A 21,441-nucleotide genomic window follows, 5' to 3' on the forward strand; every position below is an offset into this window, starting at 1 on the left:
GGGTTGGACTACACCCTTTTTTCCCTGGATCCGCCAGTATTTCTTAAATGCTAGAGCCTGTTAATTAAAGCAAGACTATAATAACGTGAATAATATTATAATTACATTATTTATGATTTGTCATGGCTATAATATTGATATATAATATAACATATAGTAAAAAAAAAAAGGTAAATTCAAAAATAGCTGGTTTTATTCACCTTAATGGAAGTCTTTAACTCTTTTGGAATGCTAAGCTCTTCTTTTCTAAGCAACACGTGATTTATAAGGGTCAGATTAAGGTGGTCAAATATTAATTATTGTGATGTAAAACTGTCCTTCAATATTTCCTAATATGATTCAAATACTGTGTCAAATGAGAGAAATCCGACCACGAACGTGGCCTTCGCGGCCGTAAGGTTCTGATGATCATCCCTTGTGTATGAACTGTGGCCGAGTGCCTGCAGCGAGTGTGTGAACGCGTGTCGCAGGGTGAGCAGCAGCACGCTGGGCCGCCTCAGCAAGTCCACGAGCCGCCTGGTGAGCGACGGGCCGGCGCCGACCCCCGCCAACGGAGACACGGACCGCGCGCGCTCGGCACAGACGCTCCCACGCAAGCTGCTGTACGAGAAGCGCCAGCAGCAGAGCAGCAGCGGGAGCAGCAGCCAGTGGCAGCAGCGCACGTCCTCGCCGGGGCTCGCCAGGTCCCCCCACTCGTCCAGCCTCATCAACGTGTCGTTCGTGAACCACGTGGCGCCGGCGGGGCCCGTCAAGCCTGCGCGCAGCTACCGCTCCAGCCTCGCGCGCAGCAAGAGCTTCAGCGCGCACGCTGCGGGCGAGGAGCCGGCCTCCTCCTCGCTGCACCGGTCCAACCCCCAGCTGCACCGCCTCGACGAGTCCCCGCCGCCCCTCAAGAGCCCGGGCATCCTCGCCAGCATCAGCCGCAGCCAGCGGGACCTCGGCGACGGCGACGCCAAGCGGCGGGTGTTCATGCGCGGCCTGCAGGACCGCGCGCCCGAGCTCTTCCGGACCCTGCACGGCGACGAGGGGCCGTCCCCCGTCGGCAACGGCCACGGCGAGTCCTTCCGCTCGTCCAGCACCGACGCCGGCCTCCAGAACGGCACGCGGTCCGTGGTGCGCAGGGGCAGCCCCGGCGCCGGGGACTTCTCCGAGACGGTGCGCGTCACGTCGCGGTCCCGGGACCCGGCGCGGCCCGGCGTCACCGACACCGTGCAGAGCTTCTCCAAGAAGACGGTGCCCACGCGCGGCGGGCTGTCCACGGAGACCGTGGAGTCGAGCGAGACGACCACGGTGACCGAGAGCCGGGTTGGCGCGCCGGCGAGGCACCGGGAGAACGGCTTCGACCGGTACCCGGGGCTGCGGAACGGCGGGGGAGGCGTGGTCATCAAGGTGCGCCCGGGCAGGAAGTGAGCGGCTCTGCGCGTCTCCACGTTTCAACTTCCACACACTGCGTAACAACAATCCTTAACTATCCTAACATATTTTTTTATATTATTGATCAGGTCCACATTCGTATACATTACTTAAAATTCAATATCATATTTTAAAAAAATTTATATGTACATATATATAATTCAAAAATTTATGTAAATAATCTTTTGTGTACTAAAACAAATAAAATATTTGTTATGTTTACTATCACTTAAAGTTTTTGATATATATATATTTTTTTTTGACTTACGTTAAGCATACACATTGTGAGTTAATTTATTAATACAATAGGTAAGATATAAATAACTTCAATACTTATTTTTTTTTAAAAAAATCTCTAATGGGGACCAGTTTTTTAAATATGATAAAGTTTGTGCAAACTATTTTATAACAGATCCTTGCATTAGATAACTCGAGAAAAAAATGTGTGACATCACAGAAAAGACTGCCAGACGTATGGAGAGAATCTAGAATATTCAGACAACTTATATACAACCAACGTCAAGAATATTTACTCTGAAATCCCAAGTCAGTGATGTTATTAAAAAAATATTGTTTAAAACTGAACAGCTGCAAAAATGAACAAGTATGAAAGAGTGCCAAAATACATTCATCACATGTTTGACACTAGAATAGTCTTTCGTTGCCATCTTAATTTTTTTTTTCAATTGACTTTAGGCTTAAAAATGTTTGAGAAGTATAGCATTCATAATTGTATGTAATTCTGGGGTAATATTGCAAGAGTATATAATTTAGAGACTTATTAATTGTATATTTTATACAAAATATTGTCACTACATTACTGTAAGTCAATTAATTTGATTATTAGTATATTTGCCCAATGTTTTTGTTTTATAGGTCTGAAATGCTTAATAGTAAAGGATTACATACCTTTTTTGATAAAAATTAGGAGTGTTTAATTGCGCATTTCCAACTCTCTTGCTGTTGACAGTTACTGACTTAGCTGTAGTTTTTATTAATATCTTTGCTATGATTAATCAGCAATCTCCAGTATCTAATTGTTGATCATTTTTGTAATTAAGGAGATAAACAGATGTTTGTGACCGCAATGCTGAACAGTGCACATGTCAATTAAATGCACATCTGAGTAAGAAACTGACATTCCTTTAAGTGCCATAATTAAAATAGCATTTTTAAAAATAAATTCTGTTATCTTGTTGTTAAAGCAAAAGTTGTTATTTTTAAGGAAGCTATACATTTAGAATACATCTTGCTCGGATATGGCTATGTCATTTATGTACTTATTATTCATTATACTTTTATGTAATTTCTCTCAAAAAATAATGAAACATGGTTTTCAAAAGACAGTAATTTTTTAAAATAATAATGGCGAAAGTTATAATGATTGAAACTGCATATTGGTGGTAATAGTTAAGAATTTCATTTATTCTATTCTCAGCACAAAGCCCAGTTCACATATGCTTAATTACCATGAAATCATTATATATTTACACTCACCTGTAAAATTAAATGATTTTACTAATACAAACTTTGCTTTCAAGAGCACAAATGATTGACGTTCCTTGGGAATTGTTAGCATTCCAGGAGAATTAGAGTCTTTACATACACAGAGAAGTAGGTAATATTCAGGTTTTATGTTCTCAAAGTGAATTCAAGCACTTAGGCTAGTTGGTCGTTTTCTTCTTATGATCCTAAAAGTCCATTACGTACCACTATCAAAAATCTATTGTCATGACACAAAATGTTATTTACTATACCACAAATATGTTTTTGGCTTATTTGAAATTGTCAAATTAATGAAGTAGGTAATAACCATAATAAAATGCTAAAACATGTTTCTAGCCATTTCAGGTTCTTAAAATTGAAGTACTTTGTACCTAAATTAATTTGTAGCAAATGTAGAGCATTAACATTCAGTTTAGAATTCTGCTACGTAACATGTATGTACTTCATTTCTGAACATTGTATGTAACTTCAGGCTAACGCAGTAAACATATTGGCACCTCTGCAATTGTGGTTTACATAATAAACATTGTGTTGTGAGTGGCAGTGTTGCCATGTCTCACATAATTGCCATTTTAGATATTTTATCAGTGTATGGTATGCATTTATAAAACTGTACTTTCAAGAATATGCTCCACTTGTTTAGTTTAGTTTTAAGTGTTACATCTTATCAAAAAGGTTAGAAGCTAGAATGTGATATGCAACTGACAAAAAACAGTACCTATGTTAAGTTCAATCAATATTATATTACCAATTTGACACACACACAAAAAAAACTGTAACTAAGTAAAATGATGTTGTAATGATATATCTGTACTAGCATAAATAAGTTTTATATAATTCTGTAAGTAATGAACAAAGTAGTCTAATATTTTTGCATATAGACAGTAAAACTACCTAAATGAACTGCATCTTAACAATAACATAATGTCAGGTTTTTATAAAATGTAAAAACAAAACAAAAATAAAGATAAATCAATAAATCAAATTTATTTATCTCATATGTACTTAGATATATCATTTTATTGAGTTGTTTGGATACATTTTATGAAGTAGGTATGTTTAAGTGTTTAAGTATTTGTGTTCCTGAGTGGTTCTGTCTACTTTATTTTGCAAACTCTCATCTCAAAAATTTATTTTCTGTTATAATTTATTTTATAGATTTTGGATGTTATAAAAAATTTTAGAAAGGAATTTAGTTAATTATTTAATTTAATAATATTCTTACTTCTAAAGAAAAATATTCCAAATACATAAATACTAAATAAGAAACAAACTCCACAGTAAATAAATTTTAAAAAATGTTTTATTTTAAAACAATTCCTGTTTAAATACATTAATTAACTAAATGACATTATACTTTACTAAATTGAAAATATTAATTTTTAATACATACATTTAACTGTTTAAATATATTTAATTTCTGTAATTAATAGTTTGATATTGCAAGACACAAAAAGAATGAAAAAGAGGTTTTTTTTTTTTTTTTTTTTTTTTTAAATGTACCAGAGGGTATCAAACCCCAGCCGGTATTTGACAATTGAGCCACGTCCCTGACTTTACAAATTGTGAAAAAATTCTGTCAAACTTTACTCTAAAATCTTTAAAGAGCTTTTTCTCACTTCCTAGGGCCCGCTCAGGCGAGATATTTCAGGATGTTGAGACGAGCACCTGCCTGCTTTAATTTACTATATTACATATTAGAAACGTATTAAATGGTTACTTTATGTGTACAAATTTTGAAATGATTCATAATTGTTGTAATGTCAATAGCACAGACTGTTTACTCAATTACTTACAGTTTTCCACCAGATACAGATCGCAGCTAAAAATCACGGATATACAAAAGGTGCTGCAAGCATTTATCGTTCACACAAAGTTAAGTGGGGGTAGGTCTCTCCTCCAACTAGCTTAAGCACCAACCAATGAGACCACACAACCGCAGAATCACTCGCCTAGTACGCCCCAATCATGCCATGACAACCTCCCTGTGACTGTGACTGGGATACAAGCCAGCCTCAGGCCTATCGAACCATCTTCATCACGAGATGCGAACTAGTGTTCGAAGGCAAGTTGGTTTTGGTATCGAACAGATACTGTAAAAATAAATATGGTGACTCAAAATGCACATACAGTACACTCCCGATTATCCGCTAAATTAAGTGGCAGGGCCACCGCGGATAGTGAAAATCGCGGATAATCCGCAAAAGTGCCGAAAATGAGAAACAAAAAAGGAAAAATTAATTTCAACTTAAAAATCTAAACATTTATATACAGTAAAAGTTACAATTAACTGTAAAAAATTTTAAATTATGCTAAAATTGTAATATTTTACTGAATAATTAACATAAAATACATTTCAGTAATATAAACATAAAAGTGCTCAACAATACGACTAGAAACAAAGTACAGTAAACTCCCGGTATATCGCGCCCCGATTGATCGCGGAATCGGGTATATCGCGGGTCAAACCATGTCCCCCAGTCAGAAATGAATAATAATGGAATAAATGGTTGATAGCCGATTAGGATAATTTTGCGTTGTAACTAACAAACTAAGCATCGGGCAGAAAAAAGCCTAGGCGTAGAAAATGTCCGCAGTGAAATTCTAAACAAGATATCTCCGTACATTATTCCTCTATCTTGTAGGGTTTTCAAATTATGGTCCAATCCAGCCCAGTGATATTTTCTGAAAGACTAGTTCTTAACGTCGCTTTCTCACAAATGAAGCAGGGGACCTGATAAAGCCCACCGTCCAGCGACATCCAGCGTGACTCGGCTGGGGATTGATGTTGGATAGGCTTGGTTGTCGGCAAGCGCTGGACAGGGAGAGGCAAGCCGAGAATATGGAGAGAGGTAGAGATTAGAGCGGGCAGAAACTGGCCGAGGGGGCGTGGGGGAGGGAATGTGTTCACGCAGCACACAGGCAGAGCATGAGTCACTTGACTGAGCAGCGTCCCTGCGTACAAGGCAAAATCAGGTAGTCCGGTGTTTAAAATTCCACTCCAGAATCTTAATTGGTACTTTACTGGACATCTGTATATAAATGTTTTGTTACAACTTAAACCTACAGACGTAATATTATTGGGTAATTCATTGTATTATACACGTTCATCTTTTTACTTTGGTATAATGTTTTAACATTAAATGGTAAAGTAAATCAGCTAGCGTATTTTTAATCTTTGCCCAGGAATTCCCAGTGGTCCAATACTTACGTGAACCATACTGTACCACTTTTGCCGTGAGGTAGTAAACAATTCCCGGAAACGTTTATGTGTAGCGGTCTCCTGACCTTTAACCAGAGGCTGGGGAATATAACACTTGCCGATCCGAGCCACACACACTCAGCAACTCGACACAGTGTTTGGTGAAATAAGTAAAGACATAGTTTAACACTGTTTTTAATACGGCGTCACTGATTGCGCTAAAATTAAATTGGCGCAATTTTTTTTTCCCACACGTGACCATTTATAATTTACTGTAAGCATGGATAATAAAGTTTAACCACTTGACACGATAGACGATTCTTTATTTTTTATTGTACGAATGCTAGAATAGTTTTTTCCTGTATCTGCGGCCTACTTCTGCAAAAGACAAGCTATCTGTAAGTAAATATAGAATTTTTATTTTGTCAATCAAACTCGGTACTTTGCGATTCATATTCGGTTTGAATTATCACTACGGCCTTTCTTTTTAGAAGACTTCGACCACAGAATCGTGTGTAACCGCACACACTGCACTTACTTTGTTACGGACACTGACGAAGCAGATACTGTGGCTGACACCACGAGACTGGCAGCAGCTTGTGTGCCGCACGTGTGTATGGCGGCGTGTGGCGCGCTCGTAGGCCGTGCGACAAACTGTGCGCGGCACGCGGAAAAATAAAAACAATTCAACATTTAATATTTATCTTTAAAATTTATTATTTTAATTTTTTCACCTGCGTTTAGTGAAAACTGCGGATGCAAAGTCCGCACAACGGCGGGCCGTCTATACTGTGCGTGCTTGCCGACCTATTAGAACACAGGCGGTGTTTTATGCCTTTTGACCTTAATCACATCGAAACATCGCGGTTATGCAACAACGCGGGTAAAAGTTATGTCCCCCGACAACCGCGTTAAATAGGGAGTGTACTGTACGAAGGAGACAAAAATAGCAATGCATGCCAGCCTACTGCGGGAGTTCCGAGAAGGCCTGTGGCGTTTTACTGTATACTGCACACAATACACTCGTCAGTAGAGTTCAAATTTTTTCACTTGTAATAAAATACAGATATACATATGTTATGTATTTTTTCGTAGCATGTGCGGATAATCGGGAGTTTACTGTATCACCATTCCGTTTCAGTGTTGCAGCGACTACAATTTGTGATGGTTTCTTCAATTATATAAACAGAAAGCAGCAAAGAACAGGAAGGTTTGGGGGGGTAGGGGGGGGGTGTAAACCAACAAAATATAAACTTTTGTCTTTTTTTTAATGTTAATGTACAAAACAAATCCACTCTAGTTCCTCTCTCGCGTCAGACAGGGTGACGTCAGACAGAGTGACTAGAGGTAAAGTTTGATGAGTTCGTCGCTCACGGCCGAAGGCGTCAAGATGCCGAGGTCCGTGAAGAGAAGCGTGATGTACGCGGGTGGGGTGTAGTCGACCAATGGGTGCTGCTTTCTCAGGTCCTTGGTTCGTGAGCTGGGTGTGAACTGTGGAAACAGGCATCGCACAACATGGGTGCATTCAGCCAGTATTTGAAATGAATTTACCAGAACAATTCCAAAAGTGAACAGAATTAACCTACCAAATTTTTTATTGTAAACTGTTTAGTAACAGTGAACAGTGAACTTTAGGCCAGCACTCGCTTCTGTTTGTATTTATAATACTGATGGTAAAAAAAAATAAATATCCCATTTAGTTCATCAAAGGTTATGTTTCTTTTTAATTAACTTTTTCTTACTAAAACTAAAATACATGTGCATTTGCACTGCATGATCTTCTAAGAACGAGACATTTCGGGTAATTTAGAATTTATTTTAATCAAAATGTATTTTCCCCCATATCGGTTCAGGATCAGTGTATCTACAACAGGTGAATAGGTGTATCGGCAAAATTTGGTGAATCGGTACAGATTTTCAAATAATGATGAATGCTTTCTCAAGTTATGTTTTGATTCATGGTAAAGTTAAACAATGGAATGACTTTCCCTCCTACATTTTAAGTAAATACAACAAAGACAAAAAAAGGTTGGGGGTGTGATTTTTATTGACTTTGCCTGACCCAGGTACCAACTGAACTGAGTTAGGATGTCACAGCCACCAAATACTGCAGCTTCAAGCACTAACCTTGAACTCATCTGGCAGGTCCTGCTGGTTCAGTGGGTACAACCTGACAAACTTGAAACTTTCTGTGAGAACGTAAAAGGGTTTCTTCATCTCTTTGGCACACACTGCTGTGGTGTAGCTGCCAACCTACAAACAAAATATACATGATAAAACTACATTGCTTACTAGTGGTCCTGAGATATTAAACGTTTGTACTTCTCACATACCTATCTAATATTTAATATATTTATTATACATTAATATATATATGTTTAATAAAACACAGGGTTTAGAAAACAGTCCTCCTTGCCTGCATTGGAAAAAATTCTAAATGAGAAAAAACAGCAATAAAAGAAATAAAAACCTTTTCTCAAAGTAATAACTGAAAAATGATTTTTCAAAAAAAAAATTTGATTAATGCATTTACGTAATATCTTTTTTTTTTTTTTGTGATTGCTACAGATGTTTCACTGTATAAGAATTGCATACTACATTCTGTTATAAATTTTTACACTTGGTAAAACATTTGACAATATTCGCAATTAAAATTTTTACCAAACTAATTGTGTGATGGTCACTCACTGTGTGTGCTGTGCAATGCATACAACTTTACTGCTATGTTCATAATATAATATAATTCTTAATAATAATCTATAATTAGCAACAAAAAAAAATACTAACACTAACATAGTGGTTGAAGAACAGCCTTAGACATCATAAAACTAAACAATAGCACAAAATACTTGGTAAAAAAAACTTTTCTAGAAAAGAGTTTGCAAGTTGTGTAGTTTTTTGTTACCTATTATGTACCTAATCTGAATATAAAACTGAAACCCGTTATTTCATTTTCAAATTGAAGTAATATTAGAACTTTTATGTAGTAGGAAATAACATTCTTATTTATTAGAACAAATAAAGACAAGATTATATGTTTTCATATTTACATTAATTTCTTTTTAAAACTTGAGTGTTTTACTGTCAAACTTTTTGTCAATAATTTACATAGTTATGTATAATGAAAAAAATAGGACAATAAAATGTTCCTACATACTTTATATTTTCTGAGAAAAGTGTAAGCCAAATTCTTTTTTACTAAACGCTGCTTTCTGACGATTAAATATTTTTTCATAAGCATATCTAGGTCAAATAAACTAAGCACAATAAAAATAAACTGGTTTGTGTCTAAAAATCTAGCAACTTTAGTAAATAATAAATGTGTTTTTAAACATGAACAAAGTCAATCCATCATATGGGTAAATTGAATTTTACCTATTCATTTTGGTGCAAACTTAATTCAAAAATTATGGCATTCACTACCTTTTTACAATTTGTGACTGAAAATAAGTTTTGTTTGGATGCTGCTTAATTTAATGTTTTGAATACATGATATTTCTGTGCTATAATGTACACTAACTTTTATTTCAGTAATAATTTGGTTTTATTAAAATTCTTAAAATAAACCTTAACTGTAACTAAATTTGTTGTACATTATTGCAGACACATATACGACAAATTTTATAAAAAATATACATTATACGTAGCTTTCTTTACAAGAGCTCTAAAGTCATGTAATTTGATAACATTACCTACAGTAATAGAGAGAATACACCATCGGTCAATAAATAACATGTGGGTAATAAAAGGCAAGGAATAATTAATTTATGAACTACTACTAATAGTTCATATATAACACAAATATTTTGTAAGAACAATGAAATACTTATTTAAATTAGTATTGGCATTGGTAAATAAAATGTCAATGTTTTGTAATGAAACGGACTATTAAAAATATTTATTTTTGACCGTCTTCTTAAGTTTTGTCCATGGCTGCGACAAGGCAGCTTAATTGTTGGTGTCTTACGCCATCTACAGTGGAGCACTTAGAGGTTCAAATATATAGATACCATTTACATCAATAGCAATTAAAGTAGTAACTGTTTAGAATAAAACAATTTTCTTTTAACGTGATAACGTCTTATAAATCGATGAACGCCGGCTGCACACACGAAAAAAAATTGTCACGTTCCGCCTAAGCCCAGCGTGCAAGAACCGGCCAACCACCGTGCGAGAAAATCTTCTATAATGTCAAACAGGTTAAGGCGGGCTTTTTAACTAATTGTTCGTGATTATATTTAAACAAATTATTTAAATAAAAATTTGCAAAAAAAAAACTGTAAATAATATTTGAAAATTAAAAAAAGGTATGCATTTTTTCATTCAATGTTTTCTTATGACGTTACCACGTAAAATTATTGTCCGTAAACAGACTTTACAGACAACCCCCCCTTTTTTTTAGGTAAGCAAACGGCACTGAAGAGCCAGTGAAGAGCTGTGTCGGGCGTACCTTGTTGATGATCCCCCCGCTCTCCACCACTCCCTCGGCCCCCACCATCACCATGTCCACCTTCTCCATGATGTAGGCCACGGCCGAGTCCAGGATCACCGTGCAGGGAATACTGGCTTCCTCCAGCAGCCGGCACATGTCCTCACTGCGCGACACACACACACACACGCTTAAGGCGGAAGAATAGTTCTGATCCCGCATCTCTTTTTGAAACTGCATTTTCAGAACAGTGAATGTGGATAAAACGCAACTTAAAAGAAGAAAAAAAAATAGTTATATATGAAAATCCTGGTAGAGATTTTTGAAATCACTCAAAAAGACTTGCGTTACACCTTTATGTTACGGTTAACCACACTCTTGTGCTTAGAGGCACTAGAAGCACCAGCGAGCGTCGCACAATCACAGGTACACCTCTGACTACACGGGCCCGCCAACACAATTTACAAATGCGCGCGTACGAAGCCTGTAAAAAAAAAAAAAACACTGATAACGAAATTCTGGCTCCCATGTTAATCAACTTCCAAATTACCCCACACATTAAAAAAAAAAAAAATCCACAAGTTATGATCCGGTACTCGCGAGAAACTTTCGGGGATTAAAAGTGGGAAGGAGGGGCTCAGCTGTGCTCAGCATCATTCGTAACGCAATATTCCATGCACAACGACTTCTCAGCAGGAAGAGTTAATCATTCCATTAATTAATTAATTGTGGCTTAAAGCCCCATTGACACAAGAGGTCGTGAGCAAGCACCCTGAGAAAACACCACCAGCTGGCTCACTGCAACTTAAAACACGTCATATTTCGTACTACGTAAACTCTCTCTTCCAGCACAAAAAACCAATTCGTTAAAGGTACGAATTGGGAGAAAAATGTGTGCTTAGGAAAAATTCAAACTGACTACGTATAACAAAAGTTTTCTATGCACTACATTACAATGACATGGACTGATATTCACCAATATATATGTGCTAAATTTAAAATAACCATAATCTGTATCATCTCGAGATGTTTTACTCTACCCCAATCACAAATAGATTTCACCACACTTACTGACACGTGTATTTAGTAGCACACGAGCACAAAAAAAAAACGCACACTGCATAGCATCGGGCGAGATTAGTCGAGACGTACCCACTGCTGTCGGGCGACGACTTTGTCACGTACACCTCGAAGCTCTTGTTTGCCTTGGCTGCTTCCTTCATCGCAAGCAACACGTTTCTGGACCTGGAGTGAGTCAATATACGCTGGAACAGCATTGTTAAAACGAAAACCAAACAATTCCTCCCGAGAATACCCGACAAACATTTGCAACTTATAGATTTAAGTGAATAACTTATTACTGAACTGCAAATCTTAATTATTTTTGTAATAATACTCTCTCAAAAATTATTGCTGTGCATGATTATTAAATGAATTATGATTTTATCTCACATACCTACCCTGAGATAATTGCTACACTCATCACTGTTGAGTCATTCCCTATTAATACCCTCATAAACCACTTTCCCATCAAAAACTTTAATAAATGATAACTGAGCTAGCAGAATTAGAAGTTAAATGCACAAGAATGCATGCCTAAAAAGCACTAACATATATTTTGTGAAACCCACACAGCATGTATTCAAAGAGAATTGATGATAATTAGAGAGTTTTGAATTTGTTTTACTCTAGACCTTACCTACTTTCATTCGCAATTCTTACCCCGAACTATTCAATTTCGAACTTGCTATTTACCTACACACCACATTGACATGCTGCCAAAATTGGTATTATTAAATATTCAAAGACTCTGCCACATAGTGACGTGGTTGTGAATTTCCCAGACCCGTCCAGTTTTACTTTCTCGTGATGTCCACTGTTCAGACCCCGGGGGCGGCCATGCCCGGGGCTCATCCGGGAATGAGGTCACGGCAGCACGCACTGATTACCGACAATCCTATCATCACGCAGTAGCGTTCCCTCGCGGGCTCCGACCACCGTTATTAGCACGGGCAGTGATGCAACCATGCGCTCGACTGGACGCATGAAGGGAAAACAGCTGACGCAGCGGGCCTAAGCTTTGAGAAGGGAATCGGGTTAAGTGGGACTGGCAGGTTCGCGAAGGACTTGGGTAAGAGCTGTTCTGCAGGAATCAGTTTGGTTCGCTGAGGTCAGTATGCTTAGGCAAGTTGTAGGAGTCATTGTAATTTGTTCCAGTTGAAGGAGTCAGGGGGTGTTATCATAAGAAGAGTTTACCCCATGAGAAAATAAAAGTACTCATTGGTTTTTTAATGAATATTTTTTTCTAGATTTAAGTTATTTAGTAGATTAAATCCTTTATGAAGGTATTCAAAGAATTTCGGGGAAAAAAATTGTGTGGTCATATCTGAAGCTATTATTTAACATGAGTCTGGCAAGAATGCTGTAGAAATTAACATTATTTTTGTAATAATTTATTTTAAAAACTCAATTTTATAGAAGTCACATTTTCTTGGATGTAAAAATGTTGAAGACTGCTTGGAACAAGCAATGTGCAGATTTAAAAATAAGTGTTATTCTAACTTTTTTTTGACGTAATAACGTCTTATAAATCGATGAACGCCGGCTGCACGCACGAAAAATTGTCACGTTCCGCCTAAGCCGAGCGTGCAAGAACCGGCCAACCACCATGCGAGAAAATCTTCTATAATATAAAACAGGTATAAGGCGGGCGGGCTTTTTAAAAACAGCAATTTAAAAAATTTGATTTATTTGTCCAATTTCGTCATTTCAAATTAACAATTTATTGACATTGATTTGATTTCAGTTTATTTCTATAACTAATTGTTCGTGATTATAGTTTGAACAAATTATTTAAATTAAATTTGCAAAAACTGTAAATAATATTTGAAAATTAAAAAGTATGCAATTTTTCATCAATGTTTTCTTATGACGTTATCACGTAAAATTATCGTCCATAAACCGACTTTACAGACAACCCCATTTTTTTTTTCAAGAACTTCTTTAAGATATCTCGCTTTTAAATTGTTCATGTAGGTATAAAAGTACCATTTGCCTTGTTTAATTTGTAAGGATACTGAGAAATGCAGCACAAAACCAAAAATCACACGGAAGTGAAGCACCAATCACCATGAATCAGCAAATAAAGCAAAACCACCACAATACAACATCATGAACAACTTACAGAGCCATTAACGATGAAAGATGATGCCAATTTCGCAACTTTTCCTCTTGCCTCAAGCAGTTTCTTCAGAAACAACTTTCCCCGTTGCAACATAATGCCTTTGCATTCTTCAAACGTCTGCACAGAAAGAAATTTGTAAAGGCACAAAATATATTTTAGCTCTTTATCAAGTAACTACTTACCTCAAGCATTCATTCAAATTCAGAGTATCTGAGCTAAAAGCCAGATATAGCATACTAAAAGTAAATTGTAATACTAATCTAGGATATTTTAACTTTCATGAATGAAATGGCGGGAAAGTTATTAAGAATGTATAGATACAATGAATAATCTAAAATAAATAAAAACAACGCAACACATAATGTTTTTAGCTGTAAAACAAGAAGCTGCATGTATAACCAAAGGACAAACTCGTTCTAGACAGGACAACTGACATAAAGAAATGCGAGCCCAGGGTGTCCACAAGGAAAAAAAAATATTTCGTACCAACTTAGGCAAGAAAAAAGTACTAGATTTGAAAAAAAAAAAGTACTAAAATATAATTTGTTATAGTTTTAACAATTCAGGAAGTTATTATAAAATTGCAATGCTCTAACTTAAATATCACACCACACACTCGTACATTCCATAGTTTTTAAAAATAATTATGCTTAATAATAAAAAATATTGGAGTTACTGTAATATTATTATATTAAAGAAAAAAGTACTAGATCTGAGCGTAAATGTACTAGACCACTAGTACTAGATCTAGTAGGAAAGTACCAACTGTGGACACCCTGATCGAGCCGGGGACGACCCACGAGCCTACCTTCGTGTCCAGCTTCGCGAGAGTTATGAACCGCAGGAAGAGCTCACAGCCCGACGTCACAGACGTCACAGAGTAGTTCGTGTTCTTCATCACGTCAATGGCGATTTGGAAGTTTGCGTCCAGCTCTTGCACGGTTTTCGCTACGACAAGAGCACAACAATTACATGAAAAAAATAAAGCAAACACTTTCAGCCATAACATACTATAATGAACCCTTCTTAACGCTATTCTGAAATCACCAAATAAAAGTAACCGTACTTATTTATAAAGAAAACTTATTGCTATGGTAAATTAGGCATTCACTATTTGTGCACAGCCACTGTGCCCCATGTTCATGGTATCGTAACGTGTAAATATAATTTTAAACTGCATCTTAAACATAACAAATTCACTTGCCTGTTAGTTCTTTAACACAGCATTGGCACACATTCAAAATACGCAATAACATTTTATAACACGCGCACTTTGTATAATCAAACAACTAACAACAATAGTAACCATACCCACTTTACGCTGTGTTTTAACACATTATGAACAGGCGTGCTTCTAAGCGACAGTCGCGGACAGGAGCGGACAGGGTGGTAGCCAGGCAGGGTTGCTAGTGGCGCGATGCGCAAGAGACCGAGGCAACCTCTCTGTACTAACCTTTCCTCTTGGTGCCTACCAGAAGGCAGTGCCCACGTACTTGCAGTGACTACATTGTCTAATGTGCGTGTGTCGAGCCCCGCGTAAAAGTCTCCCAACTGTTGAGGCAATGAGACAAAAAAAAGTGTGTGCGTGAAGTCCATGTGTGACAGGAGTGAAACTTCTTGCTTATTACGTATAGAAACAGATATATTACATCCGATGGAAGGCCTAAAAAAAAGAAAGAATTTTTGTCATAACCATTTTTACAAAATTCCTTCACTCACCTTCAAAGTACTCTCCATTAGAGGCGATGCACTTGTCAAGTCTTTTTTCCCACTGTTTGAAGCACCTCTGGAACTCTTCAACTTTGATATCCTGCAGTGCCCTTTGTGAAGCTGTTTTTTACCGCCTTGACATCATCAAAAACGCTTCCCTTATAGATTTTTCTTCATTCTCGAGAACAGGAAAAAGTCACACAGAGCTAGGTCTGGCGAATACGGAAGGTGGGGAACGACAGACCACCCCTGAGAGGCTAAAAGCAGTTCACTCATAAGGCATTGTCGTGATGAAGGAACTAGTTACCTGGTCGCCAAAGTTTCAGGCTTTTCTCTGCACATCATATCACAAACATCTTAAAACTTCCAAATAAAATACTGATTAACAAATTCCCGGTGCACAATTTCATGAACATAAAATAAGACAATGATTATTGTCTTAACATTCGACCTCACTTGTCTTGCTTTTTTTTTATCTGGGGGAGTTGGGAGTGTTTCACTGGCTTGATGCTTGCTTGGTTTCTGGGTTATACCCATAACACCAACTCTCATCACTTGTAATGACTTTGGTCAAAAAGTTTAGATCACTTAAATCTCTATTTTCAAGTCTTGGCTCAAATTCAATCAAATGTTTTTTGATCATGTTTGAGAAGATGAGGAAAAATATAGCGGCAACACATCTCATTTGTGAATCCTCTGTCAAAAACTGCTGGCATATGCTCCAACTCCTGTCTCTTCTGAAATTTTGTCAATCGTGAAATGACGATCCTTGATTTTTGGCGGATTTTTTCGAAGTTTTCAATGTTTCTAGATGTTGAAGGGTGCCCAGAATGAGCGTGGTCTTCAACACTCATCTCACTACATATACTTAAAGCACCCAAACCACTTGAAAACTTGTGTGCAAGCTCATAGTATCCTCCTTGAAAGCCCGTTGAAGCATTTGGTAAGCTTCCATTGCCGATTTTTCAAGCAGGAAACAAAATTTAAAACACACTCTTTATTCTTTTAACGGAACATGAGAACAGTAACAGAAAAACAATACTACGCTGAAACGTTAACCTACAAACTGACACAGTCGAGGCAGTTGTTTAGTGAAGGTATCTACTAACCCCATCTAGCGAGAGAACTCTCCACTACATTTTCGAATGGCAGCACGCTCTCAGTCTGTTGTTTTCGGGTCTCCCCTTGAACAGTTTCTATCATACTATTCACATGAAAATGAATTATACTTATACAGTTAATTGCACAAATCAATAACTCTTTTCCACACAAATAAATAAACTGTAGATACTTTAAATTTAAAAAAATGGGTGCGTGTACTTAGGTACGCGCGTGAGAAGTTATACTTTCTTTGGCATCATTAAAAAATAGTTTTTAATTGCATGCAAAAATAGTGCGTGGAGTCCCTCCGCGCGGAAGTGAAACTTCATAATGTGGAAATGAAAATAGGAAGGGGTAGAAATTGATTTTTAGTGAAATCATATTGCATCAAATCAAACTAAAAAAATAAATCATGAAATCACTCAACGATAAAAGCTGTTTATTTAACTAAGCGGACGGGTTCGCCCCAAGGAGAAAATTGACGCGACGAGACCTTGTGGACATAGAGAAATGACACACACTCACTATTTATGTGTCTATGAAACATGATTTTTTTCTGCGATTTAAATTGTAATATACAAAAAGGGTATTGAAAATTGAAACAAATATGGTGACACTACAAACTGTCAGGATCTTTATTTATTTTTTTTCTTACTCTCTACTTAGTTCCTTACAATAGCAAAATGCATTCACTCTGCTGTCTCTTTCTATTCCCCCTCCCCAGTTAAACACTTAACGCAACCTTGTTGAAAGTCGCATTAGAAGTATAACTTCAATAAGAAATATGGTAGTGTCAATCGTTAGCCGTTACAAAAACTGAGGAGTAAATCAACACAAGCAGCATTACAAGAAATCTGTAGCATCACTGCTGCAACATTACTAACTCTCCCCTGTTTCTTCCCTTCCGGCTGTTACAACTAGCATATAGCACACTTGTCACATACCTATCCCCCCCGGCACTTTTTTGCCATCTTCCCATTTGACCGCTAGCGCATGTGTTGGGGTGGCGTCGCCGCTGACGCACTCTCCTCCACTACCGCCTCCCCCACCACGTAACTAACTATTCCCCTCATGCAATCGCAATTTTCATAACACTCAAAAATAGTTGTCCCCTCAGCAAAGATGTTTCACTTCAAAAATGAATAATTTAGTAGCTCTTGTATGTTGTTTAAACTACATAAGTAGCAATTAACCCCAAAATTTTAAGATAAGATTGAATTGGTATAAATAATACAGCAAAGCATAAGGGCACAAATATAATTACTTCAACAGGTGCCAAGTATAAAAAAATTTCACATGTAATAATAATAATAATTATTAACATAAAACAATTAAAAATTCTCATCAGCATTTAATTAGCTGAGAAACAGAGAGCTAACAGTCTGAGGTGAGAATTTTAAAAAACGATAAGTATGGAACAGCAATAGAATGAATTTTATAGAAGACTAGCTGCAAGACCAGGCGTTGCCTGGCTGAACACGGGGTGATATATTGTCCGCGAGTCAAAGCAAAATGGATGGCGCTATATGACAATGTGGTGAACATAGAGAAATGATACAGAATTTATGTTTGTATGTCAATGACCTATGATTTTCTGTTTACCCATGGTGATAGGTTGAACGGTTTAGAAGCTGATGCGATGCAGCGCCATCTAGCTGTAAGTTACAAATAAATTGATAGCATAAAAACCTTCTCCATGAAAAAACACTTTGATGTGCCAACTTTCATGGCGATCGGCCAAACAGTGTTGGAGTTTATCAACGTCATACATACATACGAACATACATACCAACACCCATATATATAGATACAGGAATATGCTTTAGAAAACACAACATCTCACAACCACCTTAATCAAGATTCCTCCTTGTAAAAATTTGATAATCCAGAGTACTGAACCTGGAACCAATTTATCCTGCCTTTCACAATAATGCAATCAAAGTAACTTACACTCATCTTTCTCCAAAACTTTCAGTAAGGTCCGTATTGCAGCCATTCCTGCAGACACGTCTCCTTTTTCAAACATCTGGCTGAAAAATTCTTCCGTTTCTGGAAAAATAATTAATTTAATTGTAGATGTCATCTTTGTTAAAAAAAAGAAAGAAAGGCTCACATAACAGATTTTCAGAGCTTAATGTTCCATGCTCATTATACAACAGAATTTTATTGCTGCAATGACAATCTTCAACAACTGATACAACCTACAAAATCACTGTGGGAGCTTTGTGCATACAGGAAATGTTCCATAAGTATTGATACCAAATGGTTAGCCACATTAAAAATGCTATAAAATAGAAAAAATGATTTAGTTAGGTTATGTTAGCTACATTTTATATTAGTAATCCCTTTTAACCAATTGTTCAAACAATTTTAGTATTTTTATTGTAGCTAACCTAACCACAAAAGCAGCTGCCCTGAAAAATACATTGCAAATTAAGATTCATCTGAAGGTGAAACTGCTTAGGCAATACCTAGTATCATGGCAAAAATGAGGAGAGCTTAAAAAAATTAAGCTGTATGTGTTTAAATGTTAAATCATAAATAAGGATATACTTCCATTACCTGTAGTAATTTAAGAAACACACAGGTTGGTTAACAAAAAGTATTAAAAATATCATCATATATTAATATATGATCATCGTTATATGTAACGTTAGGTAAAATTCTTGCATCACAGCTTTTTCATGAATAAAAAAATAAAATTCGTAAAATACTTTTTTTTGAAAACTGCATTTATAAATAGTATTTATAAATTCCTACTGGTTTCTGAGAAATCATAGTTTATAAGTTACATTACAATACATGTGCATTGATGCGGCCACAGAAATTTTTGGATTTTCCGTTAAGGTCTGTGTCGTTTTATGGAGTACTTAAGTGAAATAGTAATTGTCGAATAGGTTAGGTTAGATACATTAAAAATACTTTAAAACATGCTGTTAGGTTAGTAATGATATATTAAAATTATTTTCTAATATTGTTAATGGTTGCTTAGGAATTACAAATTTACGATGTAGCTATCCTGACCTAACTAACCATTCAACTAATTCACGTATCAAAACGCCCTCTTACAGAATGAATTTAAAACATATCAGCGAGTTAATAAAACAAATTGGAATTTATAAACTATCTTTTTCAGAAAAGTGACTTTTCTTCTAAATTACCCGTCGACGTCTGACATCGCTCCAATAGCATCCTGGGGAAAAGAGTAGCGTAGCTTAGCTATAAAAAAAATTGTTGAAACATTAACAAGACATCGAACGCAAATTCTAATCAATCCCAAACCCGGTGTTTTTAAATTTTACATTCATTTTTTTCTTCAAAAAAGCACCTAAATAAATCCATGCGACATCATATCCATCAGAACGAATACGCTTATGCTAAATGTCACCTGTTTTATCCATTTTATTTCTGCAAGAGCGTAAATATTTTTATTTACATAAACAAAAAAAAAGTATAAAACACGCAGAACAAAATGTAATCCAAAACAACTTGGTACAACTACAGTGCCAAGAAGTTCTTTACAAAAAAAAAAGTTGTTGTTTTCACCATAGAGTAACAAATATCATTTCCTATTTGTGATGGGAGTAACAACAAATTTTGTCTCTGTGACAAATCATGACTAGTGGCTACGACGCACTTGTTTAATGTCTGGTAATTAGTAATATTGTCCTAATGTCTTTTCCCTTAATTGTTTTATGGGTTCAAGCCGCTGGGCTGAGGGTGCACTCCGAAAATGGGATCGGGTATTAGCGGTGCGGAGCACAGGCTCAGAGGCCATGGTCGGTACGATTTCACTTTATGGTAGAAAAATTATTCTGACCAAAATTTGGTACACTTTAATGGTCATAACAAGAAATAATCACAACATAAAAAGTACTTGAGAAAATTAGAACATCATATTGACGTCGACCCAAGTGTCTCCTCGGCTCCTTCAGGCCGTTATGCCTCGTCAACGTCCTCCATTGTTTTCCCTGTGAAGTGCGACGGCCAGGGACGCACCTGCGTGCGCCCTAGCACGCCAGTGAGCCAGTGTTAATATGTAAATGTTTCTGTGTGTATATATTTTCTTCCCAAATGACCGTGACTTTGTTTTAAGTGTGTAAATAATGTAACTGTAATGTATTAACTATCGTGTATTAATCTTGTAATTCTTGTAAACGTGTCGCAGTGTCTATATGTAAGCGCGGCCTGGCGCTCATCCGCGTCGCGAGGGGTGGCGCTCTCCCATGCCGGCCGATTCCCCCTCCCCTCCCCCGCAGCCCGCGCGCGACGGCCCGCGGACGGGCGGGGGAGAGCAGTTGAACTCAGGACTCGAGCAGCGGCGGACGTGCGCTCCGCTCCGCGCTGATCGCGAGACGGGTCTCTCAAGCTCACAGTACGGCGACACCGCCACAGTACGAGCATTTCGCAGCGGCCGTGCTGCCTACGTTGTGCCGCCCACGCGATTGGGTGTCCGAGTTACGAGTTGCGAGTTACGTCACGAGTCGGTCATTATAGGACGCGTAAGCATAGTTACGCATCGCTGAACTTTCGCCGACGTTACGAGTCAGTACGTAAGAACCGCGCACGCATCACGTGTCTTTGCGAGGGACATAGTTACGCATTGCTGAACCATCGCCGACGTTACGAGTCAGTACGTAAGTGCCGCGCACACGTCACGTGCCTTTGCGAAGCAGTTGATTATCAGGAACTTTGTTACGTGGGAAAACTGCCATTACGCGTCGGGACGAGCGGGCCGTACGAGACGGTCTCCGGGAGTCCGGGTCATCGTGGGCAGGGCACACACCCCGCGACGGATCCGCCAGGCCGCGGCAAGCTCTCTGAACGCAATAAAAGAGCTCGTGGAACGATTAACATCGAGTGGTCCTTTCGATCTACCTGTCATTCTACTTCACC

The 21,441-nt window shown here is 37.6% G+C and overlaps 2 protein-coding genes across 5 annotated transcripts in view; one reads left to right on the plus strand and one right to left on the minus strand.

Moving 5' to 3' along the window:
* LOC134530119 (uncharacterized) overlaps positions 1-3,904 on the plus strand; it is a 317,722-nt gene extending 313,818 nt beyond the window's left edge. For both annotated transcript variants that reach the window (XM_063364725.1, XM_063364724.1), the window contains one exon: positions 471-3,904. In XM_063364725.1, coding sequence (XP_063220795.1) covers positions 471-1,410 — 940 coding nt within the window. In that variant the 3' untranslated portion in view covers positions 1,411-3,904. The remainder of the gene's footprint in view (positions 1-470) is intronic.
* Positions 3,905-7,370: 3,466 nt separating this feature from the next.
* On the minus strand, positions 7,371-20,092 carry LOC134530121 (translation initiation factor eIF2B subunit alpha). 3 transcript variants are annotated; one of them, XM_063364727.1, is made up of 8 exons: positions 19,934-20,092; positions 18,496-18,594; positions 14,543-14,682; positions 13,735-13,851; positions 11,703-11,815; positions 10,572-10,716; positions 8,249-8,374; positions 7,371-7,612 (listed from the first exon to the last, which is right to left on the minus strand). In XM_063364727.1, exons 1-8 carry the CDS (start codon positions 19,944-19,946, stop codon positions 7,463-7,465), a joined length of 903 nt encoding a protein of 300 aa, XP_063220797.1. In that variant the 5' UTR covers positions 19,947-20,092; the 3' UTR covers positions 7,371-7,462. The 3 variants fall into 3 exon arrangements, with proteins under 3 accessions (XP_063220797.1, XP_063220796.1, XP_063220798.1); XM_063364726.1 differs by having other exon boundaries at positions 19,707-20,040; XM_063364728.1 differs by lacking the exons at positions 14,543-14,682; positions 18,496-18,594; positions 19,934-20,092 and having other exon boundaries at positions 11,703-11,795; positions 13,735-13,824.
* Positions 20,093-21,441: the final 1,349 nt, after the last annotated feature.

The sequence above is a fragment of the Bacillus rossius genome, chromosome 3 (genome assembly GCF_032445375.1).
Source record: "Bacillus rossius redtenbacheri isolate Brsri chromosome 3, Brsri_v3, whole genome shotgun sequence".
NCBI classification, from domain to species: Eukaryota; Metazoa; Arthropoda; class Insecta; order Phasmatodea; family Bacillidae; genus Bacillus; species Bacillus rossius.